The sequence below is a fragment of the Nelusetta ayraudi genome, unplaced genomic scaffold (genome assembly GCF_046127955.1).
Source record: "Nelusetta ayraudi isolate G7.1 ecotype Tasmania unplaced genomic scaffold, CSIRO-AGI_Nayr_v1 ptg000007l, whole genome shotgun sequence".
Lineage (NCBI taxonomy): Eukaryota > Metazoa > Chordata > Actinopteri > Tetraodontiformes > Monacanthidae > Nelusetta > Nelusetta ayraudi.
The window spans coordinates 5,900,269-5,920,410 of record NW_027466057.1 but is presented as its reverse complement, the minus strand read 5'-3'; the positions used below and the strand labels follow the sequence as shown (position 1 = coordinate 5,920,410).

Genomic DNA, 20,142 nt, shown 5'->3' with positions numbered 1-20,142 from the left:
GCCCCCTTGTTTGGATGGAGCCGGCAAGATGCCACGTGTGCCTTTTCCTAAAAAGGACAAGGGCGTCAGATGCTCAGCGAGCCAGACTTCCCTCGTGCACGTCTGAATTTAACACTCCTCTCTCGCACGTAGCCTCATAAAAGAGAGAGAGAGAGAGAAAAAAAAAATCTCTGTATCGGCTTCTCCGCGTCTTGTGTTTATTTGCCTTTTGGTTGACAACTCATTTGTTATGCATTGGGAAAGTAAGAAGCTGAGTAGGCTGAGCACAAAGTATCATCAAGAGCCACACGAAACAGTAAATAGGCCCCGATATAATCATAATCCTCTTCAAACTGCACCGCATACGGCTTGAATTGTGTAATGGTGCCCCTGCGTAGCTTGCTCAGAGGTAAAAGCAGGCAAATTACCTTGGGGAAAAAACACTTCTCCACATTAAAAAAAAAAAAAAAAATCAAGTGGCATGAATGCAAAGCGAGGGTCCCGTGCGACGGGGTTTGACCACGGCTGAGATTAAGGTGAGCTCACTTCAGAGCCGAGTGCCAGCGCAGGCTGGGTGAGTGACGGAAACACCAGTCGTGGTGCGCGGCAAACAGTGACAAAACCAGACGAGACAGAAATAGTGAGTCGCCGTCCAATATGTGCCACCGTGTTACAGCGGTCCAATTAGATAAGAGGAACGTCTGCCAGATTTCTCAGTATTAAAAAAAAAAAAATGGGGAGACAAAAGTGTCTAGTTCTGACGGCGGAATGTGCCGTCGCCCAATTTAGTGGAAGGGGAGGCGCACTATCTCTTATTCACAGATGACGATCTGCATGTCGTTGGCTCCCGCTGCACGTCGGGTAATTGAGGTAAATGCCGCAGTCTTTAAACTCGCCAGCTAGGGAGTCCTGCCGATGGCCCGCAGCCACCTGTGGCCCGGCCCATGCTGGGGTCTCTGGAGTGCGGGGGGGGGACACATTTCAGAGGCTTCATTAAGCGTGGTCTGAATCTTGAAAGTTGTTTTAAGAATAGGATCAGAAACGTGACAGAGGTGAACCACTCAAAGTTTTGACAGTGGAGTCAAATGGAGAATGCCTTTGTTTTTGCTTAATAGATGCAGAATTCACAGGGCTATTTATCAACACTGTTGGTCAACACAACACAGACGTTTGTGCCTTGAATTCACGTGATAACGATCTACTTTGAAAGCATTTGCATTCTTGAGCAGTGTGGGTTCACACACTGTATCTTGCTATATTTGAATGTCAAAATCACACAGACTTTCATGTGGATGTTTAAAAAAACGATGGATGTTCATTACTAAAAAAGCATACACATGTTGTGAAGTGTGAAAACAAAAACATAACTCTCAGCTATTTAATTATTTATTTGAATAACTGATAAAGAAAAATGGCATATTGTCATAACAGTTTCCATTTGACCCCTAATAAAATGCACACAATGTGGATCGTGGCATGTGAATTCACACTGCTGCTGTAGAGTGATTGGTCGACCCTTCTGTGTGGCAACAAGTGTGTGTATTAATTTATCCCAAAATGAACTTCTCAGTGGGAGAGCATTCGAGGCAGCGGAACATTTGTGTGTTGAAAAACCAAGTTGTGTGTCTCTGAGGTGCAGGAAGTTAATTAGGTTTAAAAAGGTGATGGTGGAAGTATTGAGGTTTGTGTCTGCCTTATTTTTTTCTTTTTCTTTTTTTTTCTCTACCATTTAAAAAAAAAAAAAAAGGCCAGCACCAGAATAGTACATGAACCTTATTTTCTCACCCAGAAAGCTGGTTTAAGAGGGGAAAAAATGTATCATTCCACTTTATTTGCATAACCCTGCCCTGCTTAAGGCAGGGGAGCCACCGAGTGATCTCGAAATTAGCATGCTGTCACCTTCAGTGTCTCTTCTGTCATTCAGAAAAACAGGCAAGTGTGCAGACACATGAACCCATCTCACATCTACTGCAGAAATGTTAATTAGGAAGCGAGGCGTCCTACGGCTCCGTCCCTCTGCATACGCCTAACTGACGCGTTATGTATTTAAATCCCTTTCATGTGCCCTTATTATAGAGGAGATGGAGTCACGTGCGAGTGATGGAAAATGTCATCATCGTCACCGGGCAATAAATATTTATATTTATATATATATTCTTTTGCATGCAAACGAAAAATAAACACATTTTTTTTAAAAAAAACTGTATGGCGCTCTCATCTGTGCATTTATGGTGGCTACGTTGAAATGTGAAGAACGGATTTAAATCTGACATGAATCTAAGAATGAGATAATTAATTTTCTCTGTGGGGGGGCGGGTGGGTTGGGAGGGTGAATGTTTAAAATTAAAAATGCCTACATGCCTTTGGTGGAATAATTGACAACATAGCCATTTTAAGCATATGTTGGCTCCCCAATTTTAACTCTCACACACGTTTCAGATGTATAAAGGCAGAGGCATTCTCAAACAAAAACAAACATATATTTATCCACATATTTACACACACACACACACACACACACACACACCAGTGTTTTATTTCCTTACTGCCGCAGGCTCAGCGGATTCTTACACTTTTGCAAACGTCACCATTGTTTAGGAAATAGTGCCCCCTTGTGGATTTAGGGGGCAACAATATCCAGGCATGAACACCAGGGAATTCGGCTCATGCTGTCATTTTCTATGGTGAAAAAAATATATGTACATATATATATATATATATATATATATTTTTTTTTTTTTTTTTTTTTTTTTTTTTAAATCATAGTGATAAGATATAACGTGGAGTGTAGGGGGAACACAGACTTCAAGTAAAACTGTGTCCCTTATCTAAGAGGAAAATAATAATAATGTGTTTGATAAAAAAAAAAAAAAAAAAAACCCAGGGCCATTTCAGTGAGCAAGATAGGAAAACAATCACAGTGAGGAATGATGAAACACATATGTAACTGTGATTAACCATCGTTGCTTTGTTGAACGCATGCAGTTGAGACATACAGAGTTCAAAGACACAAAGCACAAAGGGGAACAAAACCCTCATCAGCTGCCGCTACCTTTAAAACATTCTTATCAGAAGGGTTGAAATTAAACACAGGCGTCAGAGGGACACCGGGGGGTGGGGGGGAAGAAACGCAGACTCGCTTGAAAGTTATTTTTAAAAAATATTTTATTCTTTACAAAGGTGGCATTGGGAGCATCATCAGTGTGTTCTATGGCTTGTGTGTGTAGTTTTTTTTTTCTTATTGGGAAACAAAAACAAAACAAAACAAAAAGTTCATAGAACAAGCCCTTGAGTGAACTGAGGGCCCCACCCATGTTTACCAAGGAGGAATGTTTGAGGCAGCGACTCTGCAGCTGTTACAGAACACGGTCTTAAGCAAACGGGCACAGTGTTTCGAGCCGAGCGTGTCGGAGAGGAATGCTACTGTACAGTATGTGGCTTACGACTTGACCCTGGCTGCCAGTCCCATAAAATCTGAGAACAGGGAAGGAAAAACAAAAACAAATGTGCCGGAAAATAAAAACGCAGTTTGGTGCGGGTTCTGTTTTGTTTTTTGTTTTTCTTAATGCTGCAGATGCTTTCAGGAGAAAAAAAATATATATATATAATGAGTTTATATTATTTGAGTGACAATAATATAAACAAAATTAAATGCTCAACCCTATTGCTGTTGCTAATGTCATTCTGAAACTTGGAACTCCCAACCGTATGGCAACCATGGGGAGAATTTTAATGCTACCGCGGTTAACTTTGATAACTTTGACTCTTAATGCTAAATATCATATTTGATAAATTGGCGGCTGAACCGACGCCTTCGACAACATACAGTCCAAGTTGGCAACCCTCGCAGATAAAAGGGAGAGAGGTGGGGGGGGGGCACAATTTCTTTAGTTTCAATTCATTCGCTACTTCTTTGGACAACTCAACTCATCCACGCACAATAGAACTTGCCAAATTTGGCACGACGTGCGATAATGTCATTATTCCCGCAGCGGCGGCGGTGCCGTGTTTTCTCTCTCTCTCTCTCTCTTTTTTTTTTTGTTGCAGCGACTGGACAGCCTTGACTGTAATCCAGAGCTGTCACCGTTCCACGGCGGCAGTTTGGGTTTAGGATTGTTTACAGAAACACTTTGGAATCGGAGCAGAGTGGTCTTCGGCATCCCCGCGACGGGCTGGAGAGCCACTCCTCATATTTGGTATAATCTCCAGAAGCTGCTGAGACTGTGCCCAAGGTTTGACGGCGTGGAAATGGCTGGGTGGCGTCCAGCGTCGGGATAAAGCTAACAAGAGCGCCGACTTGATATGGTGGGTGAGTGGAGTGCTGGGCAGGCAGGCAGGGGCGGGGCGGGCTAGCGTGGCAAGCTAGCAGGACGAGCTAGCGTGGCGAACGAACGGGCTAGCGGGGTGAGATAACTTTTTTTTTTGACTCATGGGCCATAATGGGTTCTAAAAATTGACAGAGGGGGCCGGAGGAGGAGCAGATTGATGGAGTGTTTTGGTGACCCAATTTATAGGACGAAGAAGAAAAAAAAATCTATCAAGGGATGCGTACACAACCAATCAAAAGTTTGGACACATACTTCTGATTTAATGGTTTTTCTTTCATTTTCATGACTATTTACATTGTAGATTGTCAGTGAAGGCATCAAGACTATGAATGAACACATATGGAATATGTATTAAACAAAAAAGTTTGAAATAACTCAAACAAGATGATCTAGAATAAGCACCCATAAAACCATAACCATAAAATATTTATTACACAATATATTTAGGTATTTAACTTTAACATTTTTTTTCTTTTGCCACATTAATCATATCTAAACATATCTTGGTCATATATTTGATGTCTTCAGTATGTATCTACCGTGTAGAAAGTAGTAAAGATAAAGAAGAAACAGATGTGTCCAAACTTTTGACTGGTCGTGTAGACATGTTAACTGAAAATGAAGCCCCACGGTATTGAGTTCCTTATTGAAATTACTCCTAAAACACTAACAAAAATTACTAACTATTTATACATTTCCTTCAAGTTCAGCGGGCCCGAATAAAAAGCTTAATGGGCCGTAGTTTGCCCATGTGTGAGCTAGCGCACAGACACAGCTCTGGTCAAGGACTTGCATATAAGTTGGACATGTAGAAAGAAAGCATATCATTGGACGACCACCAGCAAAGGGGCTGGGATCTATTTGTTTCCGTACTCTAGATGGCTGTGATCAGCTGGCTAGTGGTTTGAGTGACAGGTGAGCTCACATCAAGGGATGAGGAGTGGGGGAAAAAAACAAAACAAAACCTGAATCCAGGCAAATGCCAAGACATGCATAGCTTCGCACACACACGATCTCGCGCACGTTACCTTTTATGCAGGAGAAAATATATATATTAACATTTGCATTAGAAAAACCATACGAGGGCCTCCGAGTGTAGTAAAATACCTCCTCTGTGTGGTAGAAACGTGGAGAGGAACCAGTGCGGGTCGTCGTTGCAAAACTAGCTCTCCCTCTGCCTTCAACAAAATATCTCTTTCTCTGTTTCCAAAAAAAAATAGTCCCACGACTGGATGGGATTTTGAGGCACTGGATTATATATCTCTGTACAACAAAAGACCACCCTTACCACCCCCCCAACACACACACACACACACACACACACACACACACACACACACACACACATCTTCAAAGTTTGTTCAGCAAACAGAAACCAAATCCAAAAGAACTCAAGTGATCGAGATGCTGTTAAAGTTTCAGGGCCAACACGGTGGCGGCGGCGGCGGCCGCGACAGAGAGCACTTGACGAGGTGGAAGTTTTCTCCAGGCCTTTTCTTCTCACAGCCAACAGTCCAGCTGTCTGGCACTTCAACGACTGTCCCCGACCTACTGGAGAGATCAACTATAATTTATCCCCAACTGACCCTTAAAAACCTTTTCGGTTTTTTTCAAAGTCTGATTCACGAGTAAAAGCTAAAAAAAAAATATATATATATCATTCCTTCCACGAGCTTCATCCCGATGAAAAAGCAGCAGCCACGGTAGGTTAAAACAGCCCAGCTGAGGGACCGTCTCCAGTCAAGTGTTTGATTGTGGAGGAGCCAGGCACCTGTGGTCCAGTGTCCTCACCGCTGCCCCCTGGTGGACGTTAAAACAGCCGCCACCGAACAGAGGATCCACTGCATTAAAACCAGAGGCGTGGTTCCTTTCCGCGACTGGCTTTTCTTTTTTTTTCTTTTTTTTCGAAAGAAAGCACAAAATAATTGTGAGTTTCACAGCGTGTTGGTTTGTCCCCGCGCCACCCTCCGTCTGATCCTCCCCGACCCCCGCTCTAACCCTTTGTCCCCCCGCCTGTGGCTCAGTCCACCGGGCCCTGGAAGATGAGCTTGGAGCAGCCCAGCGGGAGGCTGAGCTGGGTGGCGCAGAAGGGGCAGGCGGCGTGGAAGGCGTGCGTGCCGTGCGGCAGCGGGATCTCCGACCAGTACTTGACCGACTTCTCCGAGCACACGTGTCCGCACGGCACGAAGGCGTGCGTGGGCGCGCCCGTGTCCACGTAGAAGGCCGCCTCACAGCCCAGCCACAGCGGCACGTAGGGCCCCACCACGCGGCACATGGGGCACTCGCGCTCGGTGCCGCCGCCGTGCTCGCGCTCAGCGCGGTGGCCCCAGTCGTGGTAGCCGTGCACGTGGCCGCACGCCAGGTAGACCCACGGCTGCTTCTCCTCCAGCGAGGAGAGGGCGCGGCTGCGCTGCATGCTGGGGAAGGCGAGTGTGTTGAGGCCCACGGGGCACTGGGGCCGCGCCGCGTTGATCTCCTGCCGCAACGCCTCCAGGTGCTTCTGGGTGGGAGTGTGGAAGAGGCCCTCGGCCGTGCGCCACAGTAACGTGGCGCCGCACAGGTCCACCAGCGAGCCGTCCAGCAGCACGTTGCTCTCGTTCTCCACCTGCGGAGGGCGCAAGCGAGGCACGTGAGCAAAACTGTGTCAGGCGGCGGTTAAAAAAATATTAGGGGAAATTTCAAAAAAAAAAATTCCATGATCTAGATTTACATTACAGCAACCTATAAATACAGAACTTTTTATACCTAAAGGTCCAGTGTGTAAAATTTTTAAGGAAGCCTGCCTGACAGCGTGTTTCGTATTTAGGGCACTGACTGCACTTCCTTAAAATAAAGCGATGCAGGATGGCAGCTTACTAGGAGCTTTGCTTTGCTCCATGTATATTCTTATATATATATATATATATAAGAACTATTCCATGGGTAGGAAAACCAAATTACTTTTATCGTATTGTGAGAATACACTTTCATCAATGTATTTAAGGGCCGTATCTTAAGTTTTTGCCAATATAAAAATCAGAAATCAAGCCTAATTTTACACACTGGACCTTGAAAGGTTAAGTGTGTCATATTTGGAGATTTTGAGAAGAAACAGCAACACTAAGTTGTTATGTTTTAGACCGTTGCGCTCTTTCTTTCACGCTCCCTCTCCCGAGCTTGCCAGTCAGCTACGGTGGCCTTGTGGATTGCCCACACTGGCTGCCTTAGAAGTATGGCAGTGCAAGAAGGCTGTGAGCAAGACCGTTGCTCTATGTAGATTCTTATATATCCATAAGAATGGTTTCTTGGTTAGAAAAAAGATTATACACTTTTATTAATGTATTTATGGGCATTATATTAAGCTTTTACCAATATAGAAATCATTAATATGGCCAAATTTTACACACTGGAGCTTTCAGACATGCACCTTATGGTACAAAAACTGCTTAAGCTTTGTGACGGTCAATAACAAAGGTGACAGCAGGTGATCAATTAGACTAAAGTGCAAAGGCGGAGTTAGTCGCTATCAGGGTTGAACAACAAACTAATTCTGCTAGTTCAAAGTCCATGACTTCTCCTGACCAGTTTTCCAGGGGTCTGCGCCGAGCGGGTCTCGCGCAGCGTGTACACGTCCCCGCAGACGGAGATCTCCCGCCACACGCCGGGCCTGGACTCCTCCGTGAAGCCGCCCCGGGGGTGCATCACCAGCACGCCGTTGGTCGTGAGTCCGTCCATGTGGCCGTCGGGGTTCTTCCACTTTGCAGCTTTTTCCTGCGGGAGGAGGTTAAAAAAAGAAAGTCAAGAAACTGCCGTGTGGCACCGCGCTGCCAGTCAAATAAAACCGTTAATCTGGTTAAGACTGATGGATATAAAAGGCCCCGAAAAATGAGACGTTGAACCTCTCATTAAGGCAGCAGGACGCCGTAAATCTAGCGCGGTAGACTAAATAGCAATTACCCCGAGGAAGATGTTTTTGGAGGAATCGAAACCAGCTGCGTAGATGCGAGCCGTGTAGGGCGGGCTGCGCTCGCACACCACCCGGCAGGCGAAGCGGGAGATGGTGCTCTGCGTGATGGTCGTCTCCTCGCCCTCCTGGCCCCCCGCTATCGTGTCCGTCACCACGAAGTCTATGGGACTCTCGGTGGAGCGGCCGATCTGCAGGAGAAAAGGAAACAACGGTGATCTATTGGAAATATGTTGTTTGATCTCTTCTTTTTTTTTGATCTCATGACATCTGTGATAAAAGTTTGCTTTTTAATTTCCTGCTAAAGTTTGAACTGAGCATGTGACAAATAACGTTCCTGTCTCTCTGAACTGGTTTGTGGGAGTTTAAAAGTGTGTCATGACACAGTAAAAATAATACTATCGTGCAAGTAAAAGAGGACAGATGACAACATCCTGAGTGTTTTCCAAAAATAACACTTCAGCTTTATTTAGGGGCATGAAAACAAAGCATTTCCCTTTTTCAGTAACTCGCTTTTCCATCATAAAACGCAGTCTTCTTCATCTTTCATCTCAAAGTTGCCATGGGAATAAACTTCCTTCCTGGTCGGGATTTTTGCGTTTTTTTTTTTTTTTTAATTTTCAACCCCCCTCCCCCATGTACTGAGACGCATGACATGAGCGCTAGCCGCTGCATGCGCGCCGCACTAACCTTCCCTGCGCTCATCAGCGCCCTGCTGTACGTTCACATTAATGCCACACACTGAGCACAACACATGCGGGTCACATGCCCCCGCTGGTGGAGCACAAGACTCCAGAGGAAAAGTGAGCTTCCATAAATAGACAACAAAGTCTGTGTTTTTGTTTTTAAAGGCAACTCTGTTGCCGATCATATAGCGATTAAAAATAAAAGAAAGTGAAAATGCAAATCCAGATTAGATGAAACCTTCAAACTGCTGCAGCGGGGCCTGATGTGGGTTTTTACCTGAAACATGTCTGTGTCGTTGTCGTGGCTGTACTCCACCACCACCGTCTGGTTCCGGGACAGAGTGTAGGAGATGCTGTGTTGACCTTTACAGTTGGCAGGCTGAAAGGTGACGAGAGGACGGTTAACAAAAGAGATACAGTGGGGAAAAGTACAGCATATCTTCTCACAGGGAACATCTTCATTAAAGCCGGGGAGGAAAATAATCAAACGGCTTTTCTTTATGACGGCGGATTTTTGTGCTTTTGTGTGCTGAACATATCTGTGTCATAGTGAAGGGAGAATAAATATTCATGTCTGGGGTTTTGCAGCAGAGGAACACAGAGACTGGAAGAGGGAAGTTGCACTCCCATGACAGAGGCCGTAAAGATATATACTGGTGTGTGTGTGTGTGTGTGTGTGTGTGTGTGTGTGTGTGTACACCACTAGTCATCAAAGGTTTGGACACATACTGCAGATTTAATGGTTCTTCTTTCATTTTCGTGACTATTTATATTGTAGATTGTCACTCAAGGCTTTCAAAACTATGAATGAATGCATATGGAATATGTATTAAACAAAAAACGGTGAATAACTGAAATAACTCAAACAACTTTTATATTTTAGATCAGTGGTCCCCAACCACCTGGTCATTTGGTACCGGGACGCAGACCGGTGCCGGGTCCGTGGGTCATATTAATCCCGTTTCATTCATTATCTGAGTGAACAATTTTATTTTGAAAAATTTCCGGATTCTCTCCGTTACGTCCATCTAACGCTCAACTCTTGTCTGGGTCATCTGATATGTTACCGCGAGATTACGCGATCGATCGCCATCTTCTTCTCCAGCCCCCAGTCAACAATCTTGCCACATTAATCCGCATATCTTGGTCATATATTTGATGCCTTCCGTGTGTATCTACAGTGTAGAAAGCAGTAAAGATAAAGAAGAAACAGGTGTGTCCAAACTTTGGACTTGTAGTGTATAAATATGAATATATATAATTTACTTACAATATGCAACTTTGACAAGGCTTCCTAACTGCTATTTAGCAATGCATTATTATAGCATCAAACATACAGAGAGAAAATTGAAGGACACAAAATGAATAAAGCACAGTGCTCAGTCAGCTCCCAGCTGGAGTCCTTCAGTCAGTCAGACACTGCGGCAGGGCTCCCGTCCACACTTCACCACATGTCACTATCATCCCGCTCTAATCTGTCAATTCCATTTTCAAAACACCCCCCCCCCCCACCAACGAACACACACACACACACACACACACACGAGCAGCATGGAGAGATGGAGGAGGTTGGGGAGGGGGGAAGTGGGTCATCAGCTGCTTGGCTGTAACCTCCGGGACAGACGGGTGGGTTTGGGTTTTAGGGGTGGGGGGTAGCGGGAGGTCTTTATCACGCCGCCCCTCCCCCCTCAGCTGACCGCAAACAAATGGTGCCTCCACCTGTTCCAGAAAAAGAAAAACACGGCTGCACGCCCCCTCCCCTCCCCTCCACCCGACCCAGAACGGAAAGACGCTTTTTCAAATGTCACACGACCCGGCCCAAACAATGGCACGTGTGCAAACGGAGTCTGCGGGAGAGCGTGGGGGGGGCGCGGTTGGCGCTTGTGAATCCCGAGCGCGGGAGGGAGTGCAGCGTCGCTGTGGGAGCTCCGTCGTCATCATCCGTCACCGACCGGAGTGTGTTGGGACACGTGAGCAGCCCCCCCCACCACCACCACTCATCACTGCAAGGGAGTTTCACACCGTCCCGGAGGCAGAGCGGAGTCGGACGGTCGGTCGGGTGGGGGAGGAGTGGGTCGGAAAAACAAATAAGAGAAAAAGAGAGGGAGCCGGCGAGGGGAGGCGACGCGAGTTGTGGCTTGGTACCGCGTTCAAAATAAAGACTCTCCTCAAATTAGGCTCACCACCCTGCTCGTCTCTGAGGAGGGGGAGAGGAAGGGAGGAAGGGAGGAGGAGGGGTTATTTTTTGACGGTGCCGAGTCGGGAGCTCACCCCCCGCAGCCCCCCAGCCCCACCGCCGGCCCTTTTTCACGCGGCGGCAAGAGACGAAGAGTGACGAAAGGGGAAGAAGACTACAAGCAGTTCCCGTCTCTGAAGCGGCACTGGCCGTGTTTTGGTCGTTACGCAGTCCTGAGGTTCACCGCAACAAGAGCTGAAACTCTAGATCTTTTTCTCTTCTTTTTTTCAATGACGGATTACTCTGCAGATACTGTTTCTTTTCCCTTCGGCCCAACGGCTCCCTGACTCATGATTGAGTGATGTGTTTAGTCTACGGAATGTCGCAAAAACGTGCTAAATTGCTTCACTTCATTTTCTCAGGCACGCTGTTCTACAGTCCTACCAGTCGAAATCTAGCAGCAGGATTTCTTTCTTTCTTTCTCTCTTTGTCTCTTTGTCTCTTTTTTTGTTTACGGTCAGACACCATTCCATTCAAGCTACCAAAAACCAACAACCATTTTCCATCTCACGCTTCAAATGAGGCTAAAAGCGATTGAGCGGATATCCAAACAGCTAATCTGATCGCCTTCCTCTTGAGTCATTTCTGCAGCTTTGTGTGCAAGAGAGAGAACTTCTGGTGTGGCGCAACAGGAACCGGTGGCTTGCTTTACTTCTCAGTACTCTGCAGCGACAAGAAAGCAAATAAAAAACAAAACAGAAAAACCCCTTGCTCAGACTTTTGGCAAAACAATACCAAGCCTCCGCTGCTGAAACGGCCTTCGAGCAGCGATCGGGAGTCGAGTTTCGACGAGGCCGAGGTAACCCGAACCCCGTGAGGCCTTTCGGCTGGTGGAGCTTAACTCGTAACAAATGTCTCAAATGTTGGGCTCGGAGGTGCGGAGGTAAGCATGTCCTCCTGCTTGTTTAGCACTTTCGCCTGGGAACCCGAGGCAGGAAGGAATGCTGCGAGGCAGAGATGCGTCGGACTCGACGCGGCGGTTTTCCTGACAGAGTCAAACAGCTCCTTCTTTGATCGAATCTTTTGCCCCCCAAAAAAACAAATGATTCAGTCCAGCGAGTGGTGTCGGCCACCTGGCGGGACCCATTTCCGTACCTTGCTGGCCTGCGGCGTGTTGAGGATGTGCACGGCGCTTGGCTTAACGCCGTTGGCTTTGGTCCGCTTGTAAAGGGCAAATCTGCTTTTCCGTCGACCCCGATCTCCATTTGGTAGCGAGCCATTGTACCTGTGGTGGGAATGGTGGGAATGGTGGGGGGGAAGGAGGGCAGACAGGGAGGTCCACTGTTAGTTTTCATCTACAAGTGTTGCGAAAACAAAGTTTTGCCCCGAGGTGCAACCAGGTCGATCAAGCGCACCCTGTTATCGAACTAAGCTGCACCTTGTGTAAACCTTGCTGTTATATAAACCTCTCAAACTTGTGATTTCAGAGCGAAACAAACTACATCTGTCTTTTTCGGAGCGTGTGTGTGTGCTTTTGGCAGTGTGCAGTGCAAGTGGAAAAAAAAAATGCTGACAGAACTGAAACCAGCTGATGTAAAATTTCAAAGCGTGAGCCCGACCAGCGGAGCTCTTTAAAGGTTGTTCTTCACTCTCGCTCGGAAGCCAGTTTCCAGTTCTCTCCTTCAGGACCCGTGTAAGCGGGACGTTCCCGGGCTGCTGAACGACCACGCCACCCCCCTCCGCAGAAGAACCGGTCCGCTCCACCAGCACCGCCAGCTGGTTCCTACAGCCGGGACGCCCCAGGCTCAACTCCAGTCCAACACACACACCTTCTGTCACACATCGCGAAGGAGAAGAAATCCCCGCAAATTGGTATTAAAACTTTAAAGGTTTGCGTCGCTATCAAACGCGCGCGCAATCTGACATTTAACCGCTTTAACACGCTCGCTCTTTCGGCCTATCCACGTCCACCTCCGCGCCCAGCCCACCTGCCCCCACATCTCCACAGTGCTGGCCGCGGATGGAAACACATGGTCTGAGTCAGAGCTGGACTCCCACAGAGAATCCATGGATGCTACTGTGGACACAACTGCAACTAATACAGCCACAGCACGAGGAAGGGGACCAGATAATAACAGCAAGAGTGTTTTGCTGCTGTAATAATAGAAAGGTGTGAAAGGTAAATGATGATGTTTTACATGTTAAACGCTATCTAGATTCAAACAACAGACAGAGCGACAGGAAGTAAGACGTTTATTTTGTTTCCCGAGAAAGACAACTTAACGTTACGTTAAGAACAACCAGGTATGAGTAAGAACAAATGGTAAGAGTCAAAGGTCGTCCAAAACCAAGAGGTATTAGTGCAACTGTCTCTACAAACACATATAAAGCAAGTTAGCTACAATATGACAAACACTACCAGTCAAAAGTTGGACACACCTTCTCATGCAATTTCTTTATATATATATATATATATAAAAATATATATATGGAAGGTTGCTATTTTGAAGAATTTAAATAGTAACCGTGTTAGAGTTATTTTACACTTTTGTTTCCTACATAATTCCATGTGTGTTCATCTGTAGTTTTGTTGCCTTCAGTGAGAAACTTCAATGTCAATAAAGAAAAGACGTTCAATTCATAGGGTGTGTCCAAAGTTTTGACTGGTAGTGAATGTAGCCTTACAGAGCAGTTGTTGCACCCGCAGCTGTGCAACTGTGCATTGTGACTTACCCGCAGCGCAACTGTTTGCAAAAGAACAGTGGTCAACAACAATACAGCCCTACTGCTATAGTTTTGGTCGACAGTGCAGTTTCTCAGTGTGATCAGTGCGTCTGTCTTGTTGGTTGATTTCAGGTTACAGTTCCTGCCACAATTAATTTGGAAGAAGTAGAATTACGCCACTCTGTGACTCGCTGCACATCTTTTATTCAACCTCATATTAAGAACTGGCGTTGCACTCGCAAGGACAGGTACTGCCGAGCCGCTAACTGGGATTGTTTTCCCTCCTGACCTGTGCGAGCCAGACAGCGGATTTGTCCTCGAATACTTAGGAGCGGGGATTAGACGACACTGGCATATCACCTATCCTCCAGGGTTGCACTAAGGAGCCGGCAGGGCCTCCCACCTCTTGTGCTAACAAGAAAGGCTAGTGTTTGCATAATGAAAAAGGTAGATATGACGAGTTGCTGCAGCCATAAATAGTGTAACGCAGTCGCTCGCGGGACCCAAGGAGGTGGTCAGCTGGTGCGACGGAGGTGCACAGAAAAGAAAATTCAGCGGCTGGAACGCTTTAAAAGAAACCATTATGGCACCAGTAATCCATTTTAACACCCCCTCTTCCGCATGCTAAAGTAGAAAAAAAGTAGTGCAAACAATCAGTACCAGTTTGTATCCATGGGTGGATTTGTACACTTTCTTCATCAAGTGATTCGTGGAGGGTCAATGTTCAAGCGCTCAATCAATGGGCCCAGTCTCCGAGCCACAATGGACAGAGGAAGCCGAGGGGAGGCGAAGACGAGGCCCTGATCAATCCGTCCTTTCATTTCCCACCGTCCTCCCAACCTCCTCGCTGACCAGCACCGAGGCGATCAGCCCAGGAAGAGACCGGGTGGGGTGCAGTCATCCAAGTAATCAGAGCCACCACGGCCGTGGCGGCGCACCACTGAGGGAGCTGCTGCTCAAACAAGCTTTGTTCCATGCTGTCGGCTATCTTGTCTAGCATCAGCCATATCAATGGGAAGTGATGTCATGGTGGTGATTTTACACCCGTCACGTCCGATTTCAATATGTGTCTTCGCGTTGGGGGTTGGTGGGGAGAGAACAAAAGTATCGGCTTCAAACGTGCCACATGCTCAGTCTGGAGTAATAAGCACTCAGCGCTTTTTTTCTGTCCATTATAATAAGCAGTGTGAACGGGAGTGTGTGGGTGGAGGGCATGGGGACGAGCCACGCTCTACTATGCAGCGTTATAGAACCCGTATGATCATCTCATTTCAAGACGCTCCAGACAAATACTATATCATTCGCAAAGCACACACGCCCCTGAAATTGTCGAGCTAAGCGGCACCAGGTTTTTTCCCAGCGCTTATCCCAGATGATAGCAGCAGGTGTTTAATCTGTTACAACTGCTTTGTAATAGTGACGGCTTACAAATTTTAGGAATATTAACGAAAAGGGCTACTTTCTCTTAAACAGATTTAGATTGGGGAAACACGCATGATACAAAACCATTCTTACGAACTGCCAGACTGCCCCATCTGGTTTAACGACCAAGTGGGACAAGACATCAGACGTCAAATCAACAGATGACGGCCAAGTGCTGAAGGAGAACTTTGCGTTAGCTCTTCGAAGAATTTCTTTAATTGGAGAGATGGTTAACGATGTGACGGTGCTGAGGGAGCCACGGACACCATCTATGTGAAACTTTCACAATTTCCTCTGATCAAGACTTCAAAAGCGGAAAGGCTTTGATAGGAAAGTCTGAGAAATGTGTCAGTTACAGAGAATGAAAATGCGTTTGAAGGAAACTCAGTGTTTAATATAGGAATACAGACAAATGAGGGGAAAAAGTTGAAAAAGGATTCATTTTCTGATCAATCCCAATGACATCATTAAAGTTTGCCTTTATAAATGTAGTTATCAGTGTTGGAGATATTGAATATAAAATCTCAGACAAGAAAAGTACAATACAATAAACACAATTACAGATGAGAGTGATAAAACACATACGATGAGGCTGCTAAAACAGTCAACAGCTATATTCAACTTAAGAGAGCTGGCAGTTTGCATAATAGCTTAGCAGTGGGATTTAACACTTTCTGTACAATCCTCCCACCTTCTGCAAAACAAATCAAAATGAAACACACAGTCAGCCTAGAAATGCTTGATGTATCTGCAATCAGGTAATATCAGTGTTGCACCTCTACATGCTCTGCACAGCAATATGTTTGGCGGACCAGGTGAAGCCTAGGTGATCACTAACTACGGAGACTTCAGCGGCGATGGCGGCTGCCGTTGGCAACCAGCGACTTTAAGCACAGACAGGTGAGCACACGGAGTGAAAAGACAACACCGGTTTCTCTCAGTAAAACCATGTTGCTGGAATCTAAATATTGACTCAGCTTTTTCACCTCCCTGTCTGGAATCTAGATCAGCAGCAAAGAAAAAGTAAAAGAAATGTGTCTCCACAGTATTATTACATGTCACAGCATTCAACACACTTATCCCATACTGAGTGTTTTCCTCATACTGTGCAGCCCTATATACCTTCAAAATTGCAACACTTTTGAAAGACTGAAATACTGTCAATGTGTTTTATTTTAGACATGCTGTGCTTGAGAAATTATACCTCAAATGGTTTGTCAATGTGACATTATTGTACTAGTTGCACCACCGGATGTCACAAATCACAAACCAAAGAACCTTGAAGTTTCACAGTGTGTAACTTCCTGGATGAGCCAAGCGCAGAAAAACCCTACATGAGAAGACTATCCCTAAACATTCCCATGTAACAGGTAGGAAATTTACCCATACATTTTGATTTCTTGTGAGGATTTCTTCCTGCAGGTCTGTGATGATCAGAACAGTCATGATAGGACACAACAGAGAGAAACTGGGACCTCCTAACCATACCGGTCACCAGCATGGCAACACATGGCTGAGGGGGATTTACTGGAGGTTAGCCAACATGAACATGCTGGTCACTTGTACTAGCCCCACAAGGGAGGCTGTCGGTAGGCCACTCTATTCTCTCTACTCCCACATTGATCACCTTGGCTCCGTGGGGGTGAGCATTGTCATTTATGAGGATGGGGTCCCAGATTGTGGAGATATGGGACGACCGCTGGCAACGGCGTCACATGTTGATATGTTACAGAGCTGAGGTGGCTTCCAGTGGGGAAAAAAGCCTTGTTCTTGCAGAGATGGAGACGCTGCTTCACACCATGAAACTGCACTCCCCCAAACCCTTTACTAAATTAATCAATGCAAGATGTCACAAATCACATGCTAGTTGAAAAAGGAGTTTTAAAAAAAAAACAAGAAAAAATGGAAATGCATGGAACTTTGACTTTGCCACTTTCTTTAATTTCTTATCATTAAATGTACCCTCGCAAAATAGACATCAACCAAAACGTAAATAAACAAGCTTTCCAAAACTATCTGATTCAAAGATAACTAGGTATAACCCATCGGAGATGTTATCAGGCAAGCACAAAGTTTAAACCAACGTTTTTATATATACAATGGTTTTACATGTTGGAATAAGAAAGTTTTGTAGTTTTGTGTTATACACAACAGTTACCCACAGTAAGTTTTTTTGGTAGAAATCCGGTAAATGACAAAAAGTCCGGTCTGTTTGGCGATTGAGTGTAAAGCTGTGGCTCGGTTTACAAATAGTATTGAAAATAGGAATTAGTGTGGGGGAACTGGGGGAGGGGACCACCGCCACCACTTCCGAATTCCTTAAAGCCAATGAATCCAACTTTAAGGTGGGAGCGAAGCAGCAGCAGCCCCTGCTTGGAGTTTGCTGAGTGAGTGAGTGAGTGAGTGACTGTGTGATTCATGGCGCGTCCTGTGGAGGCTTCTGGAGGTTTCCCGGACGTCCATTTGTTGATGTGAGGCCAGGACGCTGTAATAGCAAGAGGGCCACCACCACTTGTCCTTTGATAGCGGCAATACGAAACGTTTGCGTCGACGAAACGAAAAAACGTACACTTTAGAGAGCGCGCACGTGTCTGATTAGAGAAGTAACGTGAGCGCGAGACGCTCCGCGGGGGCTTGACGTCGTTCCCATGTACTAGTTTCGACAAAAGCTGCATTTAAAATAAATAAATAAAAATGTTGACAGGCCGAGTTGGAGGAAGAGTTAGCGGGGCTTGTGTGCTATTTCAGAGCGCTCGAGTAAGTTGGCTTTACCGACTGCCCTTCCGTGGAACTTCCCTATAAACAACGGTGTTTGTTCTGCGCACGTACACGTCGAGGTCTCCAGCTCAAGAAATAGTCCGAGAGGTGAGAGTTAATGTAATAATAAAAAAATAAATAAACTTACCCGAGCACCACCAGTTCCCCGTATTTCACTGGGTCCTTAGACGGGACGCAGTAGTCCTCTTGGCTTGACGAAAACATGAGGCTTCTGGCTTCGCCGTGTGATGTTAGTTAGCTATACAGTAAATAGTCGCTGCGGCTCCAACAAAAAAAATGATCCTGAAATGTCTTCTAAAGCACTCGACGGTCTATCTCTCCGGGTCACATATCCGGCGGTGTAGATTCCCGCGCCCTCATCGAACTGCAATTTGTTGAATTTAGTGCTCTCAAACTTCTTCAACGTGACATGGCAAAATGTAAGTTAGTTGGCGGTTGAATCCGCTCTGAAGCAGATACAAAAACAGCGAGGAGCTGTACCGGAACGTACCATTCACTCGTCCTTTACTTTGTGCGGGGGGACAGCAGATGGAAGTCGAATTCTAAACGACTGTTTGCAGCGTCCGTCTTCAATTATACCGACATAAACGTGTGATTTGCTACTGTAACGTGTAAATGCAACACTGCGAGGCACCATGCGTAGGCAACATTATTCCTACTGGAGTAGATGGTACTTCCACCTCCCCCTTGGACGGTCTATGGCTCATACCTTGTATTATGTAAACAAAGAATACAATCTGGGAATTCTTAAAGGGATCCCACTCTTCTTGAATGTCCTCAAAAGTTTCTGGTTTCCCGTGTAAAATGAGAGTCTGGCTTTACACACGCGCTACCCGTGCTGTTATTTATAATTTATAGTGTCCTAAAAGTTGTATCTGCTCAAATGGATTAAAGCTCATAAAATGTTGTACATTGAAGTTACGTTTTTTTGCGAGGTTACAGTGAGTGAAACCATGAGTGAAACCATGAGTGAACACACCCTGGCATATTTTCTGAATGAGAAGACAAGCAATTGATGTCACAAAGGTGTAAATATCTGATGGTTTCATTTGTGACCTTTGCAAATCCCTTTTGTAGAAATCAGGCCGTGCTGTTTGACTGATTGAGTAGCAAAAAGTCTGAACTATCTATCTGCCTGTGTGGAAATGTCATTTTCACACAGGCACACACACGTTGTACAGTAACAATTCTCTTTATGCGTAATAGTCTTCCCAACATTCCACATGCCCTGTTGTTCTCGTGGCTTTCTGATGAATGTGCCACTTCTCCCCCTTTGTCCCATGGTACCATTAGCATTTTATTGCCTGTGTCTTGTTTTCACAAGAATCTCCATGGCTGGAGGCACTCTTGTGTCTTCAGGCCCCCTGTCAGCCTCAGCAATTATGGCCATCCGTTTGAACTGGTATTCTGTTTCAAAGAGCAATAGCACTTGGTAGAAAAACAAAAGGTGGCGGCGAGTTTGGGGAGCATATTAAGGTAGATGCTTGAATGCTCAAAGCCTGAACAGCAGCACTTGAATAAAACAACACTCAAGTTGTTTGGTTGTTGTTTTTTTTTTAAATTTGGAATTGACTTCAACAGTTTCTGATGAATTCCTTTTTTTGTTGCTCCTTTTCCTTGCCACACTTGCTTGTCCCATAGCGCTGAGGAAGGAGCAGTCCTGAAGCTACATTAGCATTTATGCACAAGGATCAAGCTGTATTAGGCCTGCAACTGCAGGCAGAGAGGGGCTGGTCCCAAAGCTGTGTATAATAAATGTTTACTGCTCTTTTATGTCACTGTCTCTTTCCGCTTGCTTTCATCCACTGGGTATTGTCTGTGTAAGAGAACACTATAGTCTTTTCAATGCCTGTCTGAGTCACACTCCAAATTGTGTGTGTATGTGTGTGCACAGCGCGCGCACACACACACACACACTGTAGAGTTTTGGGGGGGGATCAAAGGCTCTCTAGCACATACCACACTGATGGAGAGCAGATGCGAGCATGGTGCGAGTGCAAATCTATGTTTGGGAGGAGGAGTCAGATGTTACCAGGCAGGACACATGCAAAGCAGAGCCCTACAGTGATAAACTAGACCGAGACTAGCTGTGTGAGCAATGATGAC

At 45.7% G+C, this 20,142-nt stretch overlaps 1 protein-coding gene across 1 annotated transcript; it reads right to left on the bottom strand.

Moving 5' to 3' along the window:
* Positions 1-4,004: 4,004 nt before the first annotated feature.
* On the bottom strand, positions 4,005-18,507 carry peli2 (pellino E3 ubiquitin protein ligase family member 2). The gene is made up of 6 exons (XM_076018164.1): positions 18,164-18,507; positions 12,268-12,397; positions 9,214-9,315; positions 8,244-8,441; positions 7,869-8,057; positions 4,005-6,912 (listed from the first exon to the last, which is right to left on the bottom strand). The coding sequence occupies exons 1-6, from the start codon at positions 18,238-18,240 to the stop codon at positions 6,328-6,330; spliced, it is 1,281 nt and encodes a 426-aa protein (XP_075874279.1). The 5' UTR covers positions 18,241-18,507; the 3' UTR covers positions 4,005-6,327.
* Between the last annotated feature and the right edge of the window lie 1,635 nt (positions 18,508-20,142).